General features: G+C 55.1%; 2 protein-coding genes across 10 annotated transcripts in view; one reads left to right on the top strand and one right to left on the bottom strand.

The window, feature by feature from the left end:
* Positions 1 to 39: 39 nt before the first annotated feature.
* Positions 40 to 19,911, bottom strand: part of LOC140898606 (aspartate beta-hydroxylase domain-containing protein 2) — a 49,120-nt gene continuing 29,248 nt past the window's right edge. Inside the window, exons 1-7 of one of the 6 annotated variants that reach the window (XM_073312655.2) lie at positions 7,593 to 7,741; positions 4,266 to 4,306; positions 3,035 to 3,297; positions 2,862 to 2,960; positions 2,255 to 2,406; positions 968 to 1,013; positions 40 to 522 (exon numbers count right to left, since the gene is read on the bottom strand). In XM_073312655.2, coding sequence (XP_073168756.1) covers positions 340 to 522; positions 968 to 1,013; positions 2,255 to 2,406; positions 2,862 to 2,960; positions 3,035 to 3,297; positions 4,266 to 4,306; positions 7,593 to 7,720 — 912 coding nt within the window. In that variant the 5' untranslated portion in view covers positions 7,721 to 7,741 and the 3' untranslated portion in view covers positions 40 to 339. Of the gene's footprint in view, positions 523 to 965; positions 1,835 to 2,254; positions 2,407 to 2,861; positions 2,961 to 3,034; positions 3,298 to 4,265; positions 4,307 to 7,592; positions 7,742 to 19,911 lie in introns of those variants that run through there. The other 5 variants (XM_078848938.1, XM_078848940.1, XR_013634723.1 and 2 more) reach the window with 5 other exon arrangements.
* The window catches only part of HPS4 (HPS4 biogenesis of lysosomal organelles complex 3 subunit 2), a 27,238-nt gene continuing 15,073 nt past the window's right edge, over positions 7,747 to 19,911 (top strand). For 2 of the 4 annotated variants that reach the window (XM_078848937.1, XM_073312644.2), the window contains exons 1-9: positions 7,747 to 7,839; positions 8,784 to 9,510; positions 10,726 to 10,816; positions 11,700 to 11,843; positions 13,676 to 13,783; positions 14,884 to 15,000; positions 15,137 to 15,231; positions 18,122 to 18,194; positions 19,284 to 19,320. In XM_078848937.1, coding sequence (XP_078705063.1) covers positions 9,470 to 9,510; positions 10,726 to 10,816; positions 11,700 to 11,843; positions 13,676 to 13,783; positions 14,884 to 15,000; positions 15,137 to 15,231; positions 18,122 to 18,194; positions 19,284 to 19,320 — 706 coding nt within the window. In that variant the 5' untranslated portion in view covers positions 7,747 to 7,839; positions 8,784 to 9,469. The other 2 variants (XM_078848936.1, XM_073312643.2) reach the window with 2 other exon arrangements.

Raw genomic sequence — 19,911 nt, 5'->3', positions numbered from 1 at the left:
GTCACTTTTTAAAGCACAAGACACAGGTGTTCAGCAAAATGAAAAAAAACTAGTATGACTTTATTTAGTGAATAATTAAGAGTGTAAGCTAAGGTACAGTTTTCACCTTTTAAAAAAAACCTGTCACATTAAGCTCTGTTTGCAGAGACTGCTGCTGCCTTCAAGATTTCTGGCTAAATATGTTAGCCAGCCCACACTTTATATTGATAGTTGTGGTAAGTGAGCTTAACATCTCCTTACTATAAGTGAATGCAGCCCTGTAAAAACAGGCACAAACTCCAGGGTGTAATTAAAGGATCCATTTCAGTCTGGTCCTAGCATGAAACAACTTCATTTGTCCTATTTCCTGATAATCTCCAGGTCATCGCATTCATGGTACATTGGCTCTTCCTGAAACTGCCAGGCTTCTGTTGGGAGCTCCTTGAGTTTTTGTAAAGGAAACCAGTGGATGGAGGTGTCGTTAAATATATCCATATACTGAGGATGAATTGGAAATGCAGCTTCCTCTGTCCCTTTTAAAACCTAGACATAGTTGAACAGCATAATTATGCAAGATACAATAGAACATAATCAATCTTGGTAAAATATGTGGAAACTAGAACAGTTGAAACTGTGGGAAGCCAAGCTAAGACCTTGCATTCAATGTGTCATCCAGCACTTAAACAGCTGAGCTAGGCTCCTGCCAGACCCCTTTAGCTCTAGCACAGTGGTTTTTTATCTTTTTTCCATTTACAGACCCCTAGACATTTTTGATGTGAGGTGTGAACCCCTTTGGAAACCTTAGACAGTCTGTGGACCACCACAGGTTGAAAACCACTGTTCTGGCATGCGAGAACCAACAAAAGGGACTATTACAAAAATCACATTTGCTTATGTAATTGTTCTCATTAATTTATCATCAATAGCTAGAGACTGAGGTGACTATCCACTACAATACATTCATGTTTCTTAAAATAGTAATCTGTACCTTTGCTATGTACAAATAATCTCGCTCTAATATTCTTGCCACCAACCTAGAAACAAAGACAAACATTAGTACTGGAACCAATTGACTTTACTGTTGATGTGTGTTTTGGAAGCATGTTGTATTAAGAGACAAAATGAAGTTCGTTAACACACAAGGCTGAAGTTGTACAGAACATACAAAATGTCTATTCCAAGGAAAGCACAGACGCAGCCCTTAGCATCAGGCTTAGATTTAGAAAGATGGAGTCTACCTCACTACTTATTTCTATGCACATGTAAAAACTAGAAAAAGCAACTGGGCTTGTACAAGGGGCAATTTCAACCACATTTAAATATTGGTTTTTAATGAACACAAGTTATTCTGAGGTCTGCTCAGGCATTACAGGAGTATGGAGAGAGAAAAAGGACAGCGTCACAGAGAAAGTCAGCAATACAGCAGAGGTTGGGTGTTCAGAAGTGACATGTCACAAGTTTACAAGAGCATGGTCTTGCTCTCCAGCAGGTGATCTTAGCCCATAACCTTTCCACTGTGAGGAGTAACAAAGGAGTGGTCTAGACATCTAGCAACTCCAATTGGGAAGGTTGAGGTAATGTAATAGTAGGATAAACAATTTCTTTATCTGCCTTTGAGATGCTGCTTGGATCTTGCAAAACTGTCTGTTCCGAGGTACAGTGTAGACACTCTGACTTCAATGGAGGAGCCTGTTCATGCACACACTGAAGCCTAGTTCTGTTCCAGTTGAATCAATGGCCATATCCCCTGAGCCAGAGGAGCAAGGTTTAGCTCTCTGTGGCTAAAACTGGTTTATAACAACACTTCTGGTTCTGGTTTCAATCACAGATACATATTAATCTTTCCCAGCTGTGCCTGTCCACAAGCAGAAAAGTGAAATGTATAAACATTCAGATCTTCACCTAGCCCAGACTCAAGAACAGGAAGCTAGAAGCCTCCCAAATTGTCACTGCTCTACAGAAAAGAGCCTCTCACCTCAGCATTGCTGTAATCCGCAAAGCAATGTGCATGGAAATTTAATTGACACAATCTCATCTAAAAGGCCACAGACTTGGCAGCAAGTCAAAGCTTTGTTGATAGAGTGAACCTTAAAACTTTAAAGTGCAGAAGACATTTGTGCTGATGATTTTAAGTTCTGCATGAAAAGACAGCTCCTCCAGCATTCGTGAAGGTATCACAGAAGCAGGTAAGCATAAAAGATTACTGCTGTAGTGAGAGTTAGTGAATGAAATTCTGCCTTAGATGTGAGGACATTAATCATTTTTGGGTACCTACCTTTCCTCAATCCCTTTAAAACTGTTCCCAATAATGATCATTTTGGATAGCGCATCTACAGACCAGTTACTCCAGAGCAGATTGTTATACAAAGCTTTTCCACAGTGGATCATATAAAAGATGGTGAATTCATGAATGTGGTGTTTTCCCTCCTGCAGATAAACAGCATTCCTTAAGATTACTCACAATCAGCTTCCCTGGTTCTGTAAGCCCTAGGGCCCATGCCGTGGCACTCCAAAGGCCATTTAAAAGTGCCCAGCATTGTTTAAGCCCAGCACATTTCTTGGCTGGCTTAACGTTCCAACCCATCTCCCAGGGCAAAGTTGGTGCCATGGGAAACATGCCCGTTTCACAGAAGTGCTACAGCAGACTGCTGCATAACTAAAACGTGACACTTACTCCCTCTATCAGAGCCATAAAAGGGCTACACGAGAAACTCTGCGTTGACCAGACGAGAATTAAGTGAAAGGCAAAAACCCTGCAATACGTCCACATCAAAGGCACATGTAGGTTTGACTGTTTTGATTTCTCTGGAGTGCTCCTTTTTCTGTTCATGGGGTAAACATGTTACTTACATTTTAAAGATCCCAGCCTTAATCCACCTTACCTCATTCTCCAGGACAACTGTTACACCAAGCTCATTGAGAACTTCAATTTCCAATTCGGAAAATAAAGGATCAAAAATGTAGCACTGACTTTGGGGAACCTGCAAGAAAGAAAAAGTGTTAGAAGTTACAGGGACAAGTACCCAGCTATTTAAACATACGGTATAGTTCTTACCTGTAACTTCTCCAGTAACAGAAGCAAGAATGCTAACTGGTATCGAGAAATGACACAAGAGGAAAAGTTTCCAATGCCATAACATACACACCGCAAGTGGCCCCTTTTGCAAGCTGGCTCTCCTGAATGCGAACTGGCTTCCATAACTGACTGATGGGATGGTTCAAGTTGTAGGTTTTCAAATGAACACAGGACTTCTGACAGAGAGCCTGGTGTTTTTTCCCCTTGCTCTACGCATTTGCTGAGGGATTCTTGGATGGCTCCTAGAGAAAGTGAAGGTCAGGCAGGCATCAGAAATGCAGATGTCGGAGATGTGCTTATATGGTCTTCCTGTTCTACTGTACATCTTTCTGTACATCTTTCCTGTTCTAGTGTACATCTTTCAATCTCACATTTGCCGCAGAGGCAGCATACTCTGTTCCTGAAGGAAGCCCCACTCGCTGCTCTGCTGGGACCAGCCCAGTTCTCCCTGGTAGAAAGGATACTGGTGTGATTCGCTGTTCGGGAAGTAGGGCACAAAATAGATGGATGGGCAGCAAGTGGGGAAAACCCCTATAATTTCCCAACCCAAAACAGTTTGAATCAGTGGGTATGTTAGCACAGCTCTGAACATCCCTGTAAGAGCAGATGCAGAATAGAGCCACAAGCAATAACTTTAGAACAGAATATTTTGCAAATGGTGTTTAATCCCATTGGGGGGGCATTTATCATGCTTTTAGTCCCTTTGCTCATCTCCAGCTCTTTAAAATCATGTCTATGGTGAACCTTACGCTTGGGATAAAGGCGGTATCGCTTTGGCTTCTCAGTTGCGTCCATGTTTTATTATTACGGGGCAGCCAAAAGCACGGTAGGCACTTCACGCCAATGAGGCAAGTTACAGACCCTGGCCCGCAGAGCTTGTGGGCTAAATTCAGAAGTGACCCCACAGATGACAGAGTCAGACAGGAAGGGCAGGGGCAAGGCAAAGCAGCAGTAAGTAGGGCCCGGGCTCAGTCACTCCGACTGGTCCTGCTTCCGCCCCGTGTCACCACCAGGCCAATCGCACCCGAGCCATCTCCCATGCTCCGGGGGCCACCCCATCAGAGCAGCCAGCGGCGGGCTTGGGGCGGGAGGGAGCCCTGGCCTGCTCTCCCCGTTCAGCCAGCAGTTCCCGCGGCAGCGTGTTCTCGCCAGCCAGCGAACCCCGCACCAGGCAGTGCGAGAGCCGGGCCAGCCAGCGGCTTCTACTTACTCTGACTGCGGGCCCAGAACGGGGAGCTCAGCAGCTCTTCGCTGGGGACGGGAAACGCAGCGGTCACCTCGCGGCGGGGGCAGGGGGCGGCCATGCGGGGCAGGGGGGCCAGGCCTGGGCCGCGGGGTGAAGGGAGATTCAGGCTGAGCTGGCGGGGACCCCCCTGTGTGCCTGGGGGGCCGCTGTGCAGGGAGTGTGCGGAGGAGGGGGGTCCCCGCCGGGGGAGTCTGGGGTGGGGTCTGTCCCGGGGCAGAGGAAGGGCTGCATGGCCCAGGGGCGGGGCCGGAGCCCGGGATATTGTGGGGGGGTCGGCCCAGGGGCGGGGCCGGAGCCCGGGATGCGGGGGTGGTCGGCCCGGGGGCGGGGCAGCAGCCCGGGATATTGGGGGGGGTCGGCCCGGGGGCGGGGCCGGAGCCCGGGATGCGGGGGGGGGGGGTCGGCCCGGAGCCCGGGATGGGGGGGCGGAGGGGGTTCGGCCCGGGGGCGGGGCAGCAGCCCGGGATGGGGGGGTCGGCTCGGGGGCGGGGCAGCAGCCCGGGATGGGGGGGTCGGCTCGGGGGCGGGGCCGAAGCCCGGGATGTGGAGGGGGGGGATTGGCCCAGGATGGGGGGGCAGCAGCCCGGGATGGGGGGTCGGCCCTGGGGCGGGGCCGGAGCCCGGGATATTGGGGGGGGGGGTCGGCCCGGGGGCGGGGCCGGAGCCCGGGATGGGGGGCAGGGGGGGGTCGGCCCGGGGGCGGGGCCGGAGCCCGGGATGGGGGGCGGGGGGGATTGGCCCAGGATGGGGGGGCAGCAGCCCGGGATGGGGGGTCGGCCCGGGGGCGGGGCCGTAGCCCGGGATATTGGGGGGGGGTCGGCCCGGGGGCGGGGCCGGAGCCCGGGATATTGCGGGGGGGGTCGGCCCGGGGGCGGGGCCGGAGCCCGGGATATTGCGGGGGGGGTCGGCCCGGGGGCGGGGCCGGAGCCCGGGATGGGGGGCGGGGGGGGCCGGCCCGGGGGCGGGGCCGGAGCCCGGGATATTGGGGGGGGTTCGGCCCGGGGGCGGGGCCGGAGCCCGGAATATTGGGGGGGGGCCGGCCCGGGGGCGGGGCCGGAGCCCGGGATATTGGGGGGAGGGTCGGCCCGGGGGCGGGGCCGGAGCCCGGATGGGGGGCGGGGGGGTCGGCCCGGGGGCGGGGCCGGAGCCCGGGATATTGGGGGGGGGGGTCGGCCCGGGGGCGGGGCCGGAGCCCGGGATATTGGGGGGGGGCCGGCCCGGGGGCGGGGCCGGAGCCCGGGATATTGGGGGGGGGGTCGGCCCGGGGGCGGGGCCGGAGCCCGGGATATTGGGGGGGGGGGGCCGGCCCGGAGCCCGGATGGGGGGCGGGGGGGTCGGCCCGGGGGCGGGGCCGGAGCCCGGGATATTGGGGGGGGGGGTCGGCCCGGGGGCGGGGCCGGAGCCCGGATGGGGGGCGGGGGGGTCGGCCCGGGGGCGGGGCCGGAGCCCGGGATATTGGGGGGGGGGTCGGCCCGGGGGCGGGGCCGGAGCCCGGGATATTGGGGGGGGGTCGGCCCGGGGGCGGGGCCGGAGCCCGGGATGGGGGGCGGGGGGGCGGGGCCGGAGCCCGGGATGGGGGGCGGGGGGGTCGGCCCGGGGGCGGGGCCGGAGCCCGGGATATTGGGGGGGGGTTCGGCCCGGGGGCGGGGCCGGAGCCCGGGATATTGGGGGGGGGGTCGGCCCGGGGGCGGGGCCGGAGCCCGGGATATTGGGGGGGGGGGGGGTCGGCCCGGGGGCGGGGCCGGAGCCCGGGATGGGGGGCGGGGGGGTCGGCCCGGAGCCCGGGATGGGGGGCGGGGGGGTCGGCCCGGGGGCGGGGCCGGAGCCCGGGATGGGGGTCGGGGGGGTCGGGCCGGAGCCCGGGATGGGGGGCGGGGGGGTCGGCCCGGGGGCGGGGCCGGAGCCCGGGATATTGGGGGGGGGGTCGGCCCGGGGGCGGGGCCGGAGCCCGGGATGGGGGGCGGGGGGGCCGGCCCGGGGGCGGGGCCGGAGCCCGGGATATTGGGGGGGGGGGTCGGCCCGGGGGCGGGGCCGGAGCCCGGGATGGGGGGCGGGGGGGCCGGCCCGGAGCCCGGATGGGGGGCGGGGGGGTCGGCCCGGGAGCCCGGGATATTGGGGGGGGGGGTCGGCCCGGGGGCGGGGCCGGAGCCCGGGATGGGGGGCGGGGGGGGCCGGCCCGGGGGCGGGGCCGGAGCCCGGGATATTGGGGGGGGGGGTCGGCCCGGGGGCGGGGCCGGAGCCCGGGATATTGGGGGGGGGTTCGGCCCGGGGGCGGGGCCGGAGCCCGGGATATTGGGGGGGGGTTCGGCCCGGGGGCGGGGCCGGAGCCCGGGATATTGGGGGGGGGTTCGGCCCGGGGGCGGGGCCGGAGCCCGGATGGGGGGCGGGGGGGTCGGCCCGGGGGCGGGGCCGGAGCCCGGATGGGGGGCGGGGGGGTCGGCCCGGGGGCGGGGCCGGAGCCCGGGATGGGGGGCGGGGGGGCCGGCCCGGAGCCCGGGATGGGGGGCGGGGGGGCCGGCCCGGGGGCGGGGCCGGAGCCCGGGATATTGGGGGGGGGGGTCGGCCCGGGGGCGGGGCCGGAGCCCGGATGGGGGGCGGGGGGGTCGGCCCGGGGGCGGGGCCGGAGCCCGGGATGGGGGGCGGGGGGGCCGGCCCGGAGCCCGGGATGGGGGGCGGGGGGGCCGGCCCGGAGCCCGGGATGGGGGGCGGGGGGGCCGGCCCGGGGGCGGGGCCGGAGCCCGGGATATTGGGGGGGGGGGTCGGCCCGGGGGCGGGGCCGGAGCCCGGATGGGGGGCGGGGGGGTCGGCCCGGGGGCGGGGCCGGAGCCCGGGATGGGGGGCGGGGGGGCCGGAGCCCGGGATGGGGGGCGGGGGGGCCGGCCCGGAGCCCGGGATGGGGGGCGGGGGGGCCGGCCCGGGGGCGGGGCCGGAGCCCGGGATATTGGGGGGGGTCGGCCCGGGGGCGGGGCCGGAGCCCGGGATGGGGGGCGGGGGGGCCGGCCCGGAGCCCGGATGGGGGGCGGGGGGGTCGGCCCGGGGGCGGGGCCGGAGCCCGGGATATTGGGGGGGGGGGTCGGCCCGGGGGCGGGGCCGGAGCCCGGGATGGGGGGCGGGGGGGCCGGCCCGGGGGCGGGGCCGGAGCCCGGGATATTGGGGGGGGGGTCGTCCCGGGGGCGGGGCCGGAGCCCGGGATGGGGGGCGGGGGGGCCGGCCCGGGGGCGGGACACGCCACCCCACGGCGGGGGAAGGGTTCCGGGGCCGCTGATGACCCGGGTTCGGCCCCGCACTCACCGGGCCTCCCGGAGCCGGCGCTGCACCGCCCCGCTGTGCCCGGCCTCGCCCCCCGGCCACGCGCGCTGCCCGCGGGCCCGGCCTCGCCTTAGGCGGCCCGCGCAGCGCCAGGGCCCGGCCTGCTCCATGCCTGCCGGCCCGAGGGGGCGGGGCACAGCTGTCCCTGCCCGCGGCCCGTAGGGGCGGGGCGGTCACGTGCCGGCATCATGTGATCGGCGGGCCCAGCCCCGGAAGTGGCTTCGCTCAGGTAGGTGCTGGGCGCTGCGGGGCTCGCGGGCGGCTCCGGGGGGTGGGGCCCGGACCCCTGCGGGGCGGGAGAGCGGGACGCGGCGCGGAGACTGGAGCAGCAGCGGGGCTAATGCGGCCCGGGCCGGGGCCGGGTCAGCGCCCCCCCCACCCCCCTCTCGTTCCCTTGGGAACCCGGCGGCCTCGAGACTCGCTGTGACCGCGCGCCCCGGCTCTGCGGCGGCCGGGGGCCGGGCCCGGGGGGGCCTCGCGGGAGCGCCCGGGGCGTTCGCCCTGTCCCGGCCGGGTCCCCGTTCGGTGAACGCCGTTCCGCTCCCGGAGCGCCCTGCGGGGCCGGGGACTGGTCGTCGGGGCGCCTGCGGGGGCAGGGTCCGGGCCGCGCCACTTCCCTTGCGCGCCTCGGGCACGAGGCCCGGCCCGGCCCGTGGCTGAGAGGCGGTAATGAGGGGCAGCCGCTAACTAACGGGAGTTGGGACGAACCTTCTCCTGTGAGCAGGCTTTGCTCTGAATCGGATCCTGGCTACTGCTGTACACAAGGTAGCAAGCCAGATGGGCCGTGATTGATCTGCTCTGCTCTGCTCTGTCAAATCAATCCCTATGTTCCTGTTGTTAAGGTGGAAAATCAAATTTGGTTCAATTAAGTGACCAGTGAGTGCAGCCCTTAGATTAGCTGATCCATCGTTTTCCTAGCTCTTTGCATTTCTGTTAGGAGCTTTTCTGTCTGATTGTCAGCAACATGCATGATTAAGCCCGGAAATAACCAGATGATATTCCAAGCATATTAAATGTAACTTTGCTGTTTAAATGGAAGGCTTGTTTCTGTCCCATGTCTCACTCATGCACAAGTTAGTTCTGTTGTTGAATGCTTGTCAGCTGCTGTCTGTAAGATCACGGGTCAGTCGAGCAAAGGCATCCAAGCATTAATCCATTCATTCTTTACTCTAGGATTAGAAGAGCAACAATCAACACTGGAGACCACAGAAAACCATTCAGCTTTGTATCACAAAAGCAAGGACTTAGTCAAGGAACTGTATCTTCAGCAGAAGATCCCTAAATGGGAGCTCCTGTGAGAGTAATTTCTGTGTAGTGATGACTTTTTGAACAGATAGCCACTTAAATACTAAATAATAAACTTGAAAGAACCAGTGTAGAGTCTTGAGATCTGCTTACTGTAGCTCTTTGTTTCTGATGACCATATTCATGCTTTCTGTAGCTTTCTGATTCATTGCAGGCACTAAGATGGTTTTCCTCATGTTTGGAAAATTTTCATAAGGTAGCTTTGTTGGTTCAGTCTCAGAATTGATTAACACAAGTTTTGCAGAGACTTTAATATTGCCTAGGCTCTGCAAAGTTTCCATGTAGCTGTTGTGGGATAAACCTCCAAAATGAAGGCACTTTGGTGGATTTACTCTTCATGAAAATAAGCCACGAGGATCACTACTGACATCAGTATTTGAACAAAATCTCCAGTATATTCATCACCTAAAGCCAAACCCCACTGAAGTCTCCACAGTCTGCGTTTGTGGAACAATACATTTACTGCTGAAAAAAATGAGCTGTTTGCATCACTTGCTTTGGAGGAGAAACCGCTCCTGAGGACGAGAAGACATGATTAAGATAATCTGATGTAAATGGCCAGCCCCATTTTATCAGAACCTAACTCAGCTTCTTGGTGAGTAGCACTCATTGTGCAGGTTCTAGAGCTGCAAGGGAATGTTGCATGACTGACACGGAGGACAGAATGGGCCTCTCAGCAACATGCCAACAGATGTGCATGCACATCATCTTAGCACGTTTGAGCCCTGTATAGTGCCCCCGTGGCATCGGAACTGGAGAGAGACTCCCTAAGGTGTTGGTACAAGAATCCCCCAGTCTCTGGCGAGTTGCTGCAGGGTTGCAAGCTATGAATTGTGGGCTCTAAGGTGCTTGTCCCAGTAATATGTGAATGCCACATAAACGTTGATTAATTTTATCCTCACAGGGACATAATTGTCCCCATTGTACAGGTGGGAAACTGAGGCAGAGAGATTAAATAACTGGCCTCAGGCGTCATAGGGCATCTGTGATAGAGGCAAAGATAGAATTGAGATTTGATTCCTAAGGCAATGCCCTACCAACTTTGCTATCTCACTGGTGGGGCATTCCAGAAATGCTCAGGAATGCTCTGAGAGCCCAAGTTTGGTGGAGAATAACTTGTGTCCTTTAGCTTCACCTTTTGAATTGTGCAGTCCTCTTGTTCCAGACTTCATGTGGTTTAGTTAGCACTCTTTGTAGCACTCCTGCTTGCGGTCTATTATGAACAAAGTTTATGACTGGAACATGCAGCCTACAATGAAAACAGTAGCTAAAAGTTGTCTAGTAAATCAGTAAGGACCCAAAACTGTTAAGACCATCACTGGTCAGGAGGAACCTCCCATTTTACATGCTTTTTTGCACATGTGGAGTAGGTTCAACATGAACCAAGAGCCCATGAAGCTATTGGAAACCAGTCCAAGCTGCGTGTAGTTGAGAATTTTTCCCAAATACATAGTGATAAATGCTCTGTGCTATCAGACTTGGAAAATAGGCATGGATTTGTGATCCTTCTCCTCTAGGCTTAGCCACGGGTTTACTTTCATCTGTTTTAAACCCAGAAAGTTGGGAGAGTTTAATAGCCCAGATCCTTGGAGTCTTCCTTCTCCACCCTGATTCCATCTCCAAAATCAGTGGGTGAGGCTGCATGCAGGAATGATGTACGTCTGCCATTCCTGGTTCTTTAAACACTTGTGTATTGCACCATAAATAGCAGAGCTCTGCTTGAGAGAATTGGGGGGTGGGAAGAAATATCATTTTGACTTGGCTGGGAACAGCAAACATTTTCCATTGTGTCAATACTTTGGTTTTGCAGGTGGAACTACTTTTTCCTTTATGATGGTTCAAAGGTAAAGGAAGAAGGGGATCCCACAAGAGCTGGCATTTGCTACTTTTATCCCGCTCAGGTAATGCCTGCTTTCCCCCTCAATTGTCTGTCTGCACACAATTTTATATATAAAGTACATGCAAAGCCAACCTTCTGTTCTTGGAATGGTGGGGCTTGCAAATAGCAGGATTTGGTTAAATTTGTTACTTTGATGTTTATAAAAGTGTCTATTTTTCTTTGTATTTTTAAGGCACCTAATTAGAGCCATGTATGGTTCAGCTCTGCCAACATATCTCAGTCTTGATCCACAGCACTCCTTGTTTTCCAGCCTTAGGCTCCCATGGGTGCACCTTCAGTGCAGTAACAGACCAGGACATGGCCGCAGCTGGCCTCGGTCAGCTGACTCGGGCTCATGGGGCTGAGGCGGGAGCCTGGGTTCCGAAACCCAGGGACCGGGGGGGGTGGGGGTGGGTCTCCGAGCCCAGGCTTCAGCCCGAGTGTCTACATGGCTGTTTTTAGCCCCGCAGTCCGAGCCAGCTCACTCAGGATCTAAGACTCAGAGCCACTGGATTTTATCGCAGTATAGATGTACCCTATATGGCTCTGTGCAGCCCACCTTATGCTGTTCTTTAGCACTCTGCTATTTTGGTTATGGGCCTCTCCATAATGCCACATTCTGTGGTGGTGATATGGACAAATATCCCCTAGGGATAAGACGGCTAATTCTTCTTGTTCTCTTGGTAGGGTTACTTGTGCTTAAATAAGACTTCAGTCTCAGTGACTGGGATGAAAAGTCAGCACATTGTGCATGGCATTATCAAGCCTTTGTTCCATATAGTGTAGTAAACACTGTCGGTTACTTTATCATCACCAGTTCCATCCTGCTGCCATGTAAATGTGGTGCCTTTCCAGCTTGCCAGGAATGCTGCAAAATTCACTCTTCCCTCCTCCTCCTCTCACAGACTCTCCTTGACCAGCAGGAACTGCTCTGTGGACAGATTGCTGGAGTGGTGCGTTGCATAACGGAGATCTCCAGTGCTCCCCCAAGTCTCATTCGGCTGAGAAAGCTCAAGTTTGCAGTAAGGGTGGATGGCGAGTATCTCTGGGTGAGTTGCAACAAACAGGAGGCACATGAGGAGCTCGAATAGTAAGAGAAAGTATCTACTATTGTATCAAACTAAATACTTGTATTGTTTGATAGGTCCAGCAATGGCTATTAGCCAGGATGGGCAGGGATGGTGTCTCTAGCCTCTTTGCCAGAAGCTGGGAATGGACAACAGGGAAGGGATCACTTGATGATAACCTGTTCTGTTCATTCCCTCTGGGGCACCTAGCAGTGGCCACTGTCGGAAGACAGGATATTGGGCTAGATGGACCTTTGGTCTGGCCTAGTATGGCCACTCTTATGTTCTTAGGGCAGGGGTGGGCAAACTTTTTGGGTCGAGGGCCACATCTGGGTGGGGAAATTGTATGCAGGGCCAGGACAGGGGGTTGGGTTGCGGGAGGGAGTGCGGGAGGGGGTACAGTGTGCAAGAGCGGGCTTGGGGCAAGGGATTGGGGCAGAGGAGGGGTGTGGGGTGTATGAGGGGGCTCAGGGAAGGGGGTTGGGGTGCAGGAGGGGTGCGGACTGCGGGAGGGAGCTCAGGGCAGCCTGTTAGGGTGCAGGAGGGGTGTGAGGTGCAGACAGGGGGCTTAGGCAGGGAGTTGGGAGGCGGGCTGCAGGAGGGGTTCAGGCTCCGGCCTGGCGCCGCTTACCTAAAGTGGCTCCGGGGTGGCAGCGGTGCGCACGGGGGCCAGGGCAGGCTCCCTGCATGCCTTCCCTGGCCCCACATAGCGCCACTCTGGGAAGTGGCCAGCACCATGTCTCTGCACAATCCCTGGGGGGGCGTGGGGGCAGGGGCAGGCACAGGGCTCCGCGCACTGCCCTTGCCACACCTCCAGGTACCTCCCCCGAAGTTCCCATTGGCCACAGTTCCCCATTCTCAGCCAGTGGGAGCTGAGGGGGGCGGTGCCTTGAGGCAAGGGCAATGCACAGAGCCCTCTTCTTCTCCCCCCTGCTGTCGTGCGCCCCTCCCCCCCCCGGCCTCCAGGGACGTGGTGTTGGCCACTTCTGAGAGCGGTGCAGGGCCTGCGGCACCATGGGGGGCAATCCCGTGGGCCGGATCCAAAGCCCTGACGGGCCAGATCCGGCCATGGGTCGTAGTTTCCCCACCCCTATCTTAGGGTGCTAGTGGCAATGACCTGGCAGCATTCAGCTGAGACCTGCAACTATAGGATTCAACAGCTAGAGAGGATTTGTGAACTAGCTGAAAACAGAGCTCTGTGGAATGTAGCTTGTAACAAAGCGCTGGGATGCTCGTTCCCTGCTGCAAAGCTCATTGGCAGTGATGGTGGACTTCTCGTTTTAGGGGCATATCTGGTTTCTCTGATGTGATGTGTTCACATGCTCTGAGAACTGGCTTGTTCTCAGCTCGTTCAGTGGGCAGTCCCACTCAGGTGGGGTAAAGCCCCGCTGCAGGAAGCTCTCCCGAACAGGCAGAACCCACCCCCAAAGCCCCCCCAACAGTCTAGTTACTTTCATGGATTCTCAAAAGTTTGGTGCACTGCCTTGTTCCCTGGTGGAGGAAGTGGAAACCTTCTTCTCGAGTTCATTAACTAGCGAACTGAGCCTTGAAGTATTCCGTTTGGGGAAGATGTTCTCGGCCATTTTAAACATTAAACTAGAGGTCAGGCCCCTGAGATTGTGAGGGAATGGGTAGTATGTGTCTTCAGCTCTGGCTTTCTACCTCTGCTGACAGGGACCCCCCTTGCTTTCCCCAGACATATGGCTACTTATGGGGCTTCCCAAACTGAGTTTTGGGGAGTACAGCAGCTGTTCACATCTCCCATCACCTGGCTGCTTCAGGAACCTTTTTTTCTGTAACCTTGTGTGTTGAAGGTGCTGGGCTGTACCATTGAACTCCCTGATGTCAGCTGTGGACAATTTCTGGATCTACTGATCGGACTCTTCAGATTTTACAATGGACCAGTGTGTCATGCTTACATGGTAATTGCTGATTAACTGTGTTGGGTGTCTCTCCCTGATCAGGATGAGGGCATGGACCTCTCTGGGAATGGCTGAGGCCTGCCCAGTTATGTGGAGGCTGGCATATTCCCTCTGGCCCGCCTGCCACCAGTGCAGCTCTGAGATCACAGGAACACGAGCTGGGAAAGTCCTTAGGTACCATCCCCACAAGGCAAGATCAGTGCCTAGAATCTCTTTCCTATGTTGTTGTCATCAGCGTCCCAAGTGATGAGGCTCCTCCCGCTTCCCTTGGGAGACGACCCCACATATGACCTCATGGGAAGATTCCTTGTGTTCAGCCTGAAGTCTCCTTCTCTTGTTCCCCCATTCTGTCTCCACCCCAGTGTACATCATTCCTATTGCTCCTTAGAACTCAGGCCTCTCAAATAACAGGTAGGTGGTTTCCATTCCCCTTAGCCTAGCTACGCAGATCTAACTCTTTGTTCCTCTAGTCTTGCTTCGCTTCTGCATATCTTTCTGGCTCTTAGATGCCTTCAGATTTGGGAATGGTGTTCCCAGACCTGAATGCAGTATTCCAGAGGCATGTAGAGAGAGTCTGGCAACTTCCTGCCCCAGGACAAACTGCTGCTGCATGCCAAGGTGCAACCGAAAGTCACGTGCGGTCCTCTTCCTGCCATCCATGTTGCACGCTGGACTGCGAGGGTGAGCTGGATGATGTCCGAGCTCTCTCTTCCCTCTGTCTGTCTAGTGAGGCTCTCAGCATCCCATCCCAGGTTGGAGGGGTCTTTCTCCACCTGGTCTCTGTTTTCAGTAATGTAGAGCACAGTGCAGACAACTGAGATTGAGGGCTAAGCTGCAGGGTTTCTATGGAATCTGGCCTGTGCTGTCTGCCCTCTCTCGTCCAGCAACATTAAACCCTCTGCAGGCTGGGCTTTTGCTGTTGGGCAGACTGGATTCTGTTCCTGATCTTCATTTAGTGTTTTGGCTGAAGCTTCATTGAAGAGTTGCTGCTTAGAAACACGCTTCCCTGAACTAGTCACACCTAACCAGCTTGAGCACTCTGGATCCTGTGTCCACTCCAGCCATGCGTTGTCTAACCATGGGGATTCTTTCTACTTCAGGTGTTTTCTTGGGAGGAGCTGAGCACACGGTGGGACAGGTACATTGAACATATTCAGAAAAACACCAGTGACCTGCACAAGATCTTCAATTCCCTTTGGAACTTGGACAAAACCAAGGTAACTCTCCTGATCTCTGCAGGCTTCAGCACTCAGTTAGTTTGTTATACTGAGAAGTGCCCTAGATAGTTCTGTTTGCTCCTTGGATTATTCCCTGGAGTTTGATGGTTTTGATTGTGTTCCTCTCCCTGCACAGGTGGACCCCCTGCTGTTACTGAAAGCAGCTCTCATCTTGCAGACCTGCCAGCGTTCACCTCAAGTGTTGGCAGGTTGCATCCTCTACAAAGGCCAGTGAGTAGTCAAGGACTTCCAAGCAGTCACTGTGATTGTCAGCTCTCAGACAGAGTCGACTGCAGGCAATCCCCTCCTTGGGCTGTACAGTCCAGTGCTGCTTTCCCAAGCTCCCTTGGGGAGAGGAAGCAGAGAAGGGTAGCGGCTGTACTTCCAGATCTGTCCTCCAGTTACTAACGGGGACATTACTTACTATATACACTCTCCATCTTCAGGTATTTTTCTAACTGGGTAGATTGTTATCCCCAAATATACTTGGGGAAGCAGAGGCCCTGAGGGGTTAAGCCTGGGGTTTCAACAGGCACCTAGCTCCTAGTGAATTTCAATGAGATCTGAGTGCCCAACTCCCTTAGTCTCATTTGGACAGATATTCAGTGTTTCAGAGCAAGTGAGCTCTTTGAGGCAGGGACTTTCCCTATATGTTTGGACAGCATCTCGCACAATAAAGTTCTAACCCAGTTAACGTTTAGGTGTTACCACAATGTACATTTTAAATAATAAGCTAACAGTGGCATAGCTGGGAAAAGAATCCAGGTGTCCTGACTCCCTGGCATGCTCTGTCCACTTGATCTAGATGCCTGTTTTATTACAAACATCACGTGACAGAAATACCTTTCACGTGCCACTCAGGGTGGCTGGGGGACAGGCCCAACTAAAAGCCTTTGGGATGAACTGTTGCTGCTGTTCCCCTGCTCAGTAGGTGACATATCTCCGAGAGGCAATGCTTTCCAAATGCCACAGTCTGCAAGATGCTCATTTAAAAGCCTCTTACACCTGATTAAATGTACCAGCATTATCCTTTCCCCTTTCTTAGCCTGCTCATCCCCTGCCTTGCCAATAATGAGTGAGTTTGCTTAAAATGACTGCCTTGCTGGCCAGGCGACACTATCCACACTGACTGTAATGGATGCGGGAGAAGGGAGCCTGCATCCTCCAGGAGAAATGCTGGCTTTATTCAGCCAAAGATTATCTGTAGACAGTTGAAGACTCTACACCTGTGGCACTGTGCCAGAGCAAAGAGAGCCTCTGGGGAGAGAGGACATCCTGCAGAGCCAGGGGATTAGGGATTTCCGGCATTTCCTTGTGACAGAAGTCAGTAGGTCCTTCACCAGAAGCACTCAGTGTCGTATGTGTCAGTGACACATCTGGCAAGAGGTGGAGACTTGCTTTGCCGTGAGTGCATCTGACCAGGTCCGAGTGAATGATCTCGGAGCCAGGTCATCCTTTTTATAGGAGTGGTTTCACACACACAGCAAATCACACGGGGTGATGTTTTGTCTGTAGTTCTTAGCATCCAGGCAACTTGTTGCAAGTGCAAAACCCGTATGGGAGTGGAGGTCTGGCTTGAAACGGTCTTATGTTCATGTGATGTGTCCTGCAGGCATGTGTGAGTTGCACAGAGCCTGGGTGCCCTTGAACTCCCCATGGTGGTCCCATCACTGACGTGTGCCTCCGTCTTCTCCAGCATATTGATTTTTCTCATGGGCAGAAACTCTTTTCTTGTGCAAAACTCCTCTAACCAGAAAGACTCTGGGCCACTTGGCCACCAAGTTCCTTGCAACATCTTCTAGGAATCCCCAAAGAGACCCCTGGGAACTCGTAAGCCTCACCCCAATGCCACAGAGAGAGAGCCTTGTGTTTGAGTCAGACTATTCCCTCTGCAGAGTCTCTTGCAGAACCTGCATCTCTGCTGGGGATAAGTGAAGGGACCAGACTGATCCTTTCTCTGGACTTGCTTGTGTGCCTGCAGGAAAGGCCAGTGTCACGACTGCAGTAGTGCTGGTTTTCATGCTCCTTTCCTCTACCAATACCCAGCTCTGCGGTGGGAGTGGCGAGGGCTTTGCCTGCACTGGGTTTTATTTGCCTTGGATCACTGTTACTCTTCACTCACCAAAACCAGGCCCCCAATGAATGGTAAATACCCAGCAGGCAAGTTTGCTTTTGCTGATCTGGAGTGGAACTGACCCAATGTTCAGTAACAGCAGACTATCCCTAAAGGGCTGCCCTGCCCATCTGTCCATAGTACTTGACATTAAATACTCCATCCTCTCACCTGCCCACCAGACAAAATGTTCCCCAAGAGCAGGCAGCCCCTGCTCTATTGTCTTGTCTGGTTTTGTCCTGGAACCTCTGCCATGGCCTGTCAATCCACAGGGAGTTGTCTGGAACATCTGTGTGTCATGCGATGTGAGGAGGCCCTCAGTGCAGGGGACAAACAGACACGGGTTTGAAGCACAGCGGGTGCTGGGTAGGACTGTGTATGTAATTACCTAGAGTGCTCTGTCCGCTCACAGGCACATCCTAGCAGCACTGGGATCTGGGCCCTGCATGCAGACCTGTACAGGTGTTTGTGGGAATGCAATGAGTTCCTGTGTGCTTTGCCAGGGGAGCGTGGTTTCCCCTTACTCGTCTCCAGGAGGTGCCCTGGGACTGGCAGGAGTGTCTAAGGGCCTCACAGATCCATGGGCCATTACTGCTGCCTGGAGGTGCTAGTCTGACCTCAGAACATACTTGTCAGTGTGTGATGCAGTTCCTCTTTTCAGTTCCATGAAACCCCTTGGGTTCAGCTGGGGTGTCTGTGTTTGGAACCTGCTGTCAGGGTGGGGCAAGAGCAGAGCATAGCTCCCCCCCACTGAGTGTACTGGGGCTGTGAGAGTGAGAACCACAGCCCTGGAGAGTTGATACAGTGTAGGCTTTGGATCCTACTGGGACTGCATGGGTATGAAACCGGTCTGAGCAGCACCTGGAACCCTGCTCTGAACATCTGTGGCTGCCCAGTTTGAGTGATATCCTGCATCTGCCTGCTCCATTGAACTAACAGGGAGGGGGTCCTAAACTTCAGCAAGTGACTCTGCTCATGGCTGGTTGTGTTTGTGTTCCACCCTGCTAGGATTGTGAGCACGCAGCTTCCACCTGCTCTCACTGCCAAGGTTCTCCTTCAAGGAACAGAAGCTGCAGAAAAGGTATGTTGTTAAATGCAAGCCCAGCAGCATCAGTACCCAGTCTGCGAGTTACTTGCACCATAGATCCAGCCAACACTTCATGCTGATGTTAAATGGTTCTACTGTGTAATGAAATTCAAAATTCCTGTTCACGCTCAGGAGTCAAGTCAGTGCTGCTGTTCTTGGGAGCTTTTTTCCTGTCAATATTTTGGCTATTGAATTCTCTTCAAGATGCCAAAAATGATCAATCACCCTGGGATTAATCTGGCCAAAGATTGCTGTTTAGCAGCATGCAGAATGAATGAACATAAAGATCACCTTTCACCACCACTTACATTTGCTGAAAAATTAAATGCTTATTATGTGATTTCAGTTCTTCTTCCCAAGAAACAAGGGGGAAATGCTCATTGCTAATTCCATACCCATTGTTCTTAAAATAATAATGGGAGCCTGGAAAATGTCCTTTGCTGAATTGTAAACATGTGGCCTAACACAATTTGATCTATAAAAATATATTCAATAAATAGACCTATTACTTGTTCTGTATAGTAACTTCTTAGGAGAGTATCCCAGCTCTTGCATCAAAATAACGCTTAACCTTACCCTGCATCTTATTGATCTGTTACACTGACTGTTTAGTTGTCTTTAGTGTTTGCTGTTCATGTGTAATCCCTTTGTTTACTTCTTCTGTTTGTTACTAACTTCATACTTTGTTCAAGAGGCGTTATGCTTGCAGATCTGTGTGCAGTTGCATTACGCCACTGGATTGGGAAAGCATCTGTTGCATCTGCTTTGACATTGGTTCCGGGAATGAACAAGGACTGTGCCTGCCATATTTACGCAGAGACAGTCAGGGCTAGGTTGTGATACTTTTCTGCATCTTGTGTCATATTTTGCTCCCTGGGTAGCTCCACTGAGCTCAGCATGGCTCCCTGAGGAGTAAGTCACTGCAGAACATGAGTAGCCTTAGCACAGTATCAAGGCCTGATCCAGAGTTCACTGCAGTCAGTGGGAATATCCCCCTGGGATTGGGCCTGTGTGAGCGCCTGGTGGCTAATGTTGAACACAGTCTTACTGTAGGCCAGTGATAACTGTGTGTTTTACTTTCAGAGCGTACCTGGAGGTGGGGAGGTGCTGCAGGAACATGGTAAGCCACACTAGTCGCACACTGTAAATGGGGAACTGCATCGCAGGAGAATACGGCCATTTCTGGGCCTGGTTTCCCTCAGCGAGCCCGATTTTACCCTCTACTGCCATTAAAACATCACGGGGCAGATCTTCATGCTGCTTCCATTGAAGCCACAGCTAAAGTTCCAGGTGTATCCATTTGGGTAGGACAGTTGCCCCACAAAGTGTGTTAAGTGGGTATCGTGAGGTGGATCTAGGCACTATTTCCTCATCTAGGGGCAGGTTCTCCCACAAATTTTGTGGACTCCTTAACAGCAGATGTTTGTAACTTCAGTCCCACACGGTGGTGTGTGTTGACTTGGTCAGTGACAAAAACATGAAAGCAGAGGGTGTGTAAAGGTTGGGGCATAAGGCAGGAGTTCAAGTTCTGAATAGCGACTCGTAACTTCTTGACTCTGTCCTTAGTCCCTTTGTTGAGTTAGACCTGAGAATGTCCAGCTCGTGTCAGACAGCTCTTCCTCTGCCCTCTCCTCGCATCCTCTGCTGTGTCTCTGGGACAGTCAGAAAAAGTAACAGGGTATTTAACTGTGCCTGGTGTTGTTTGCTAAAG

Source organism: Lepidochelys kempii, chromosome 15 (genome assembly GCF_965140285.1).
Source record: "Lepidochelys kempii isolate rLepKem1 chromosome 15, rLepKem1.hap1, whole genome shotgun sequence".
Lineage (NCBI taxonomy): Eukaryota > Metazoa > Chordata > Testudines > Cheloniidae > Lepidochelys > Lepidochelys kempii.
This window is presented reverse-complemented; position numbering and strand designations above follow the sequence as displayed.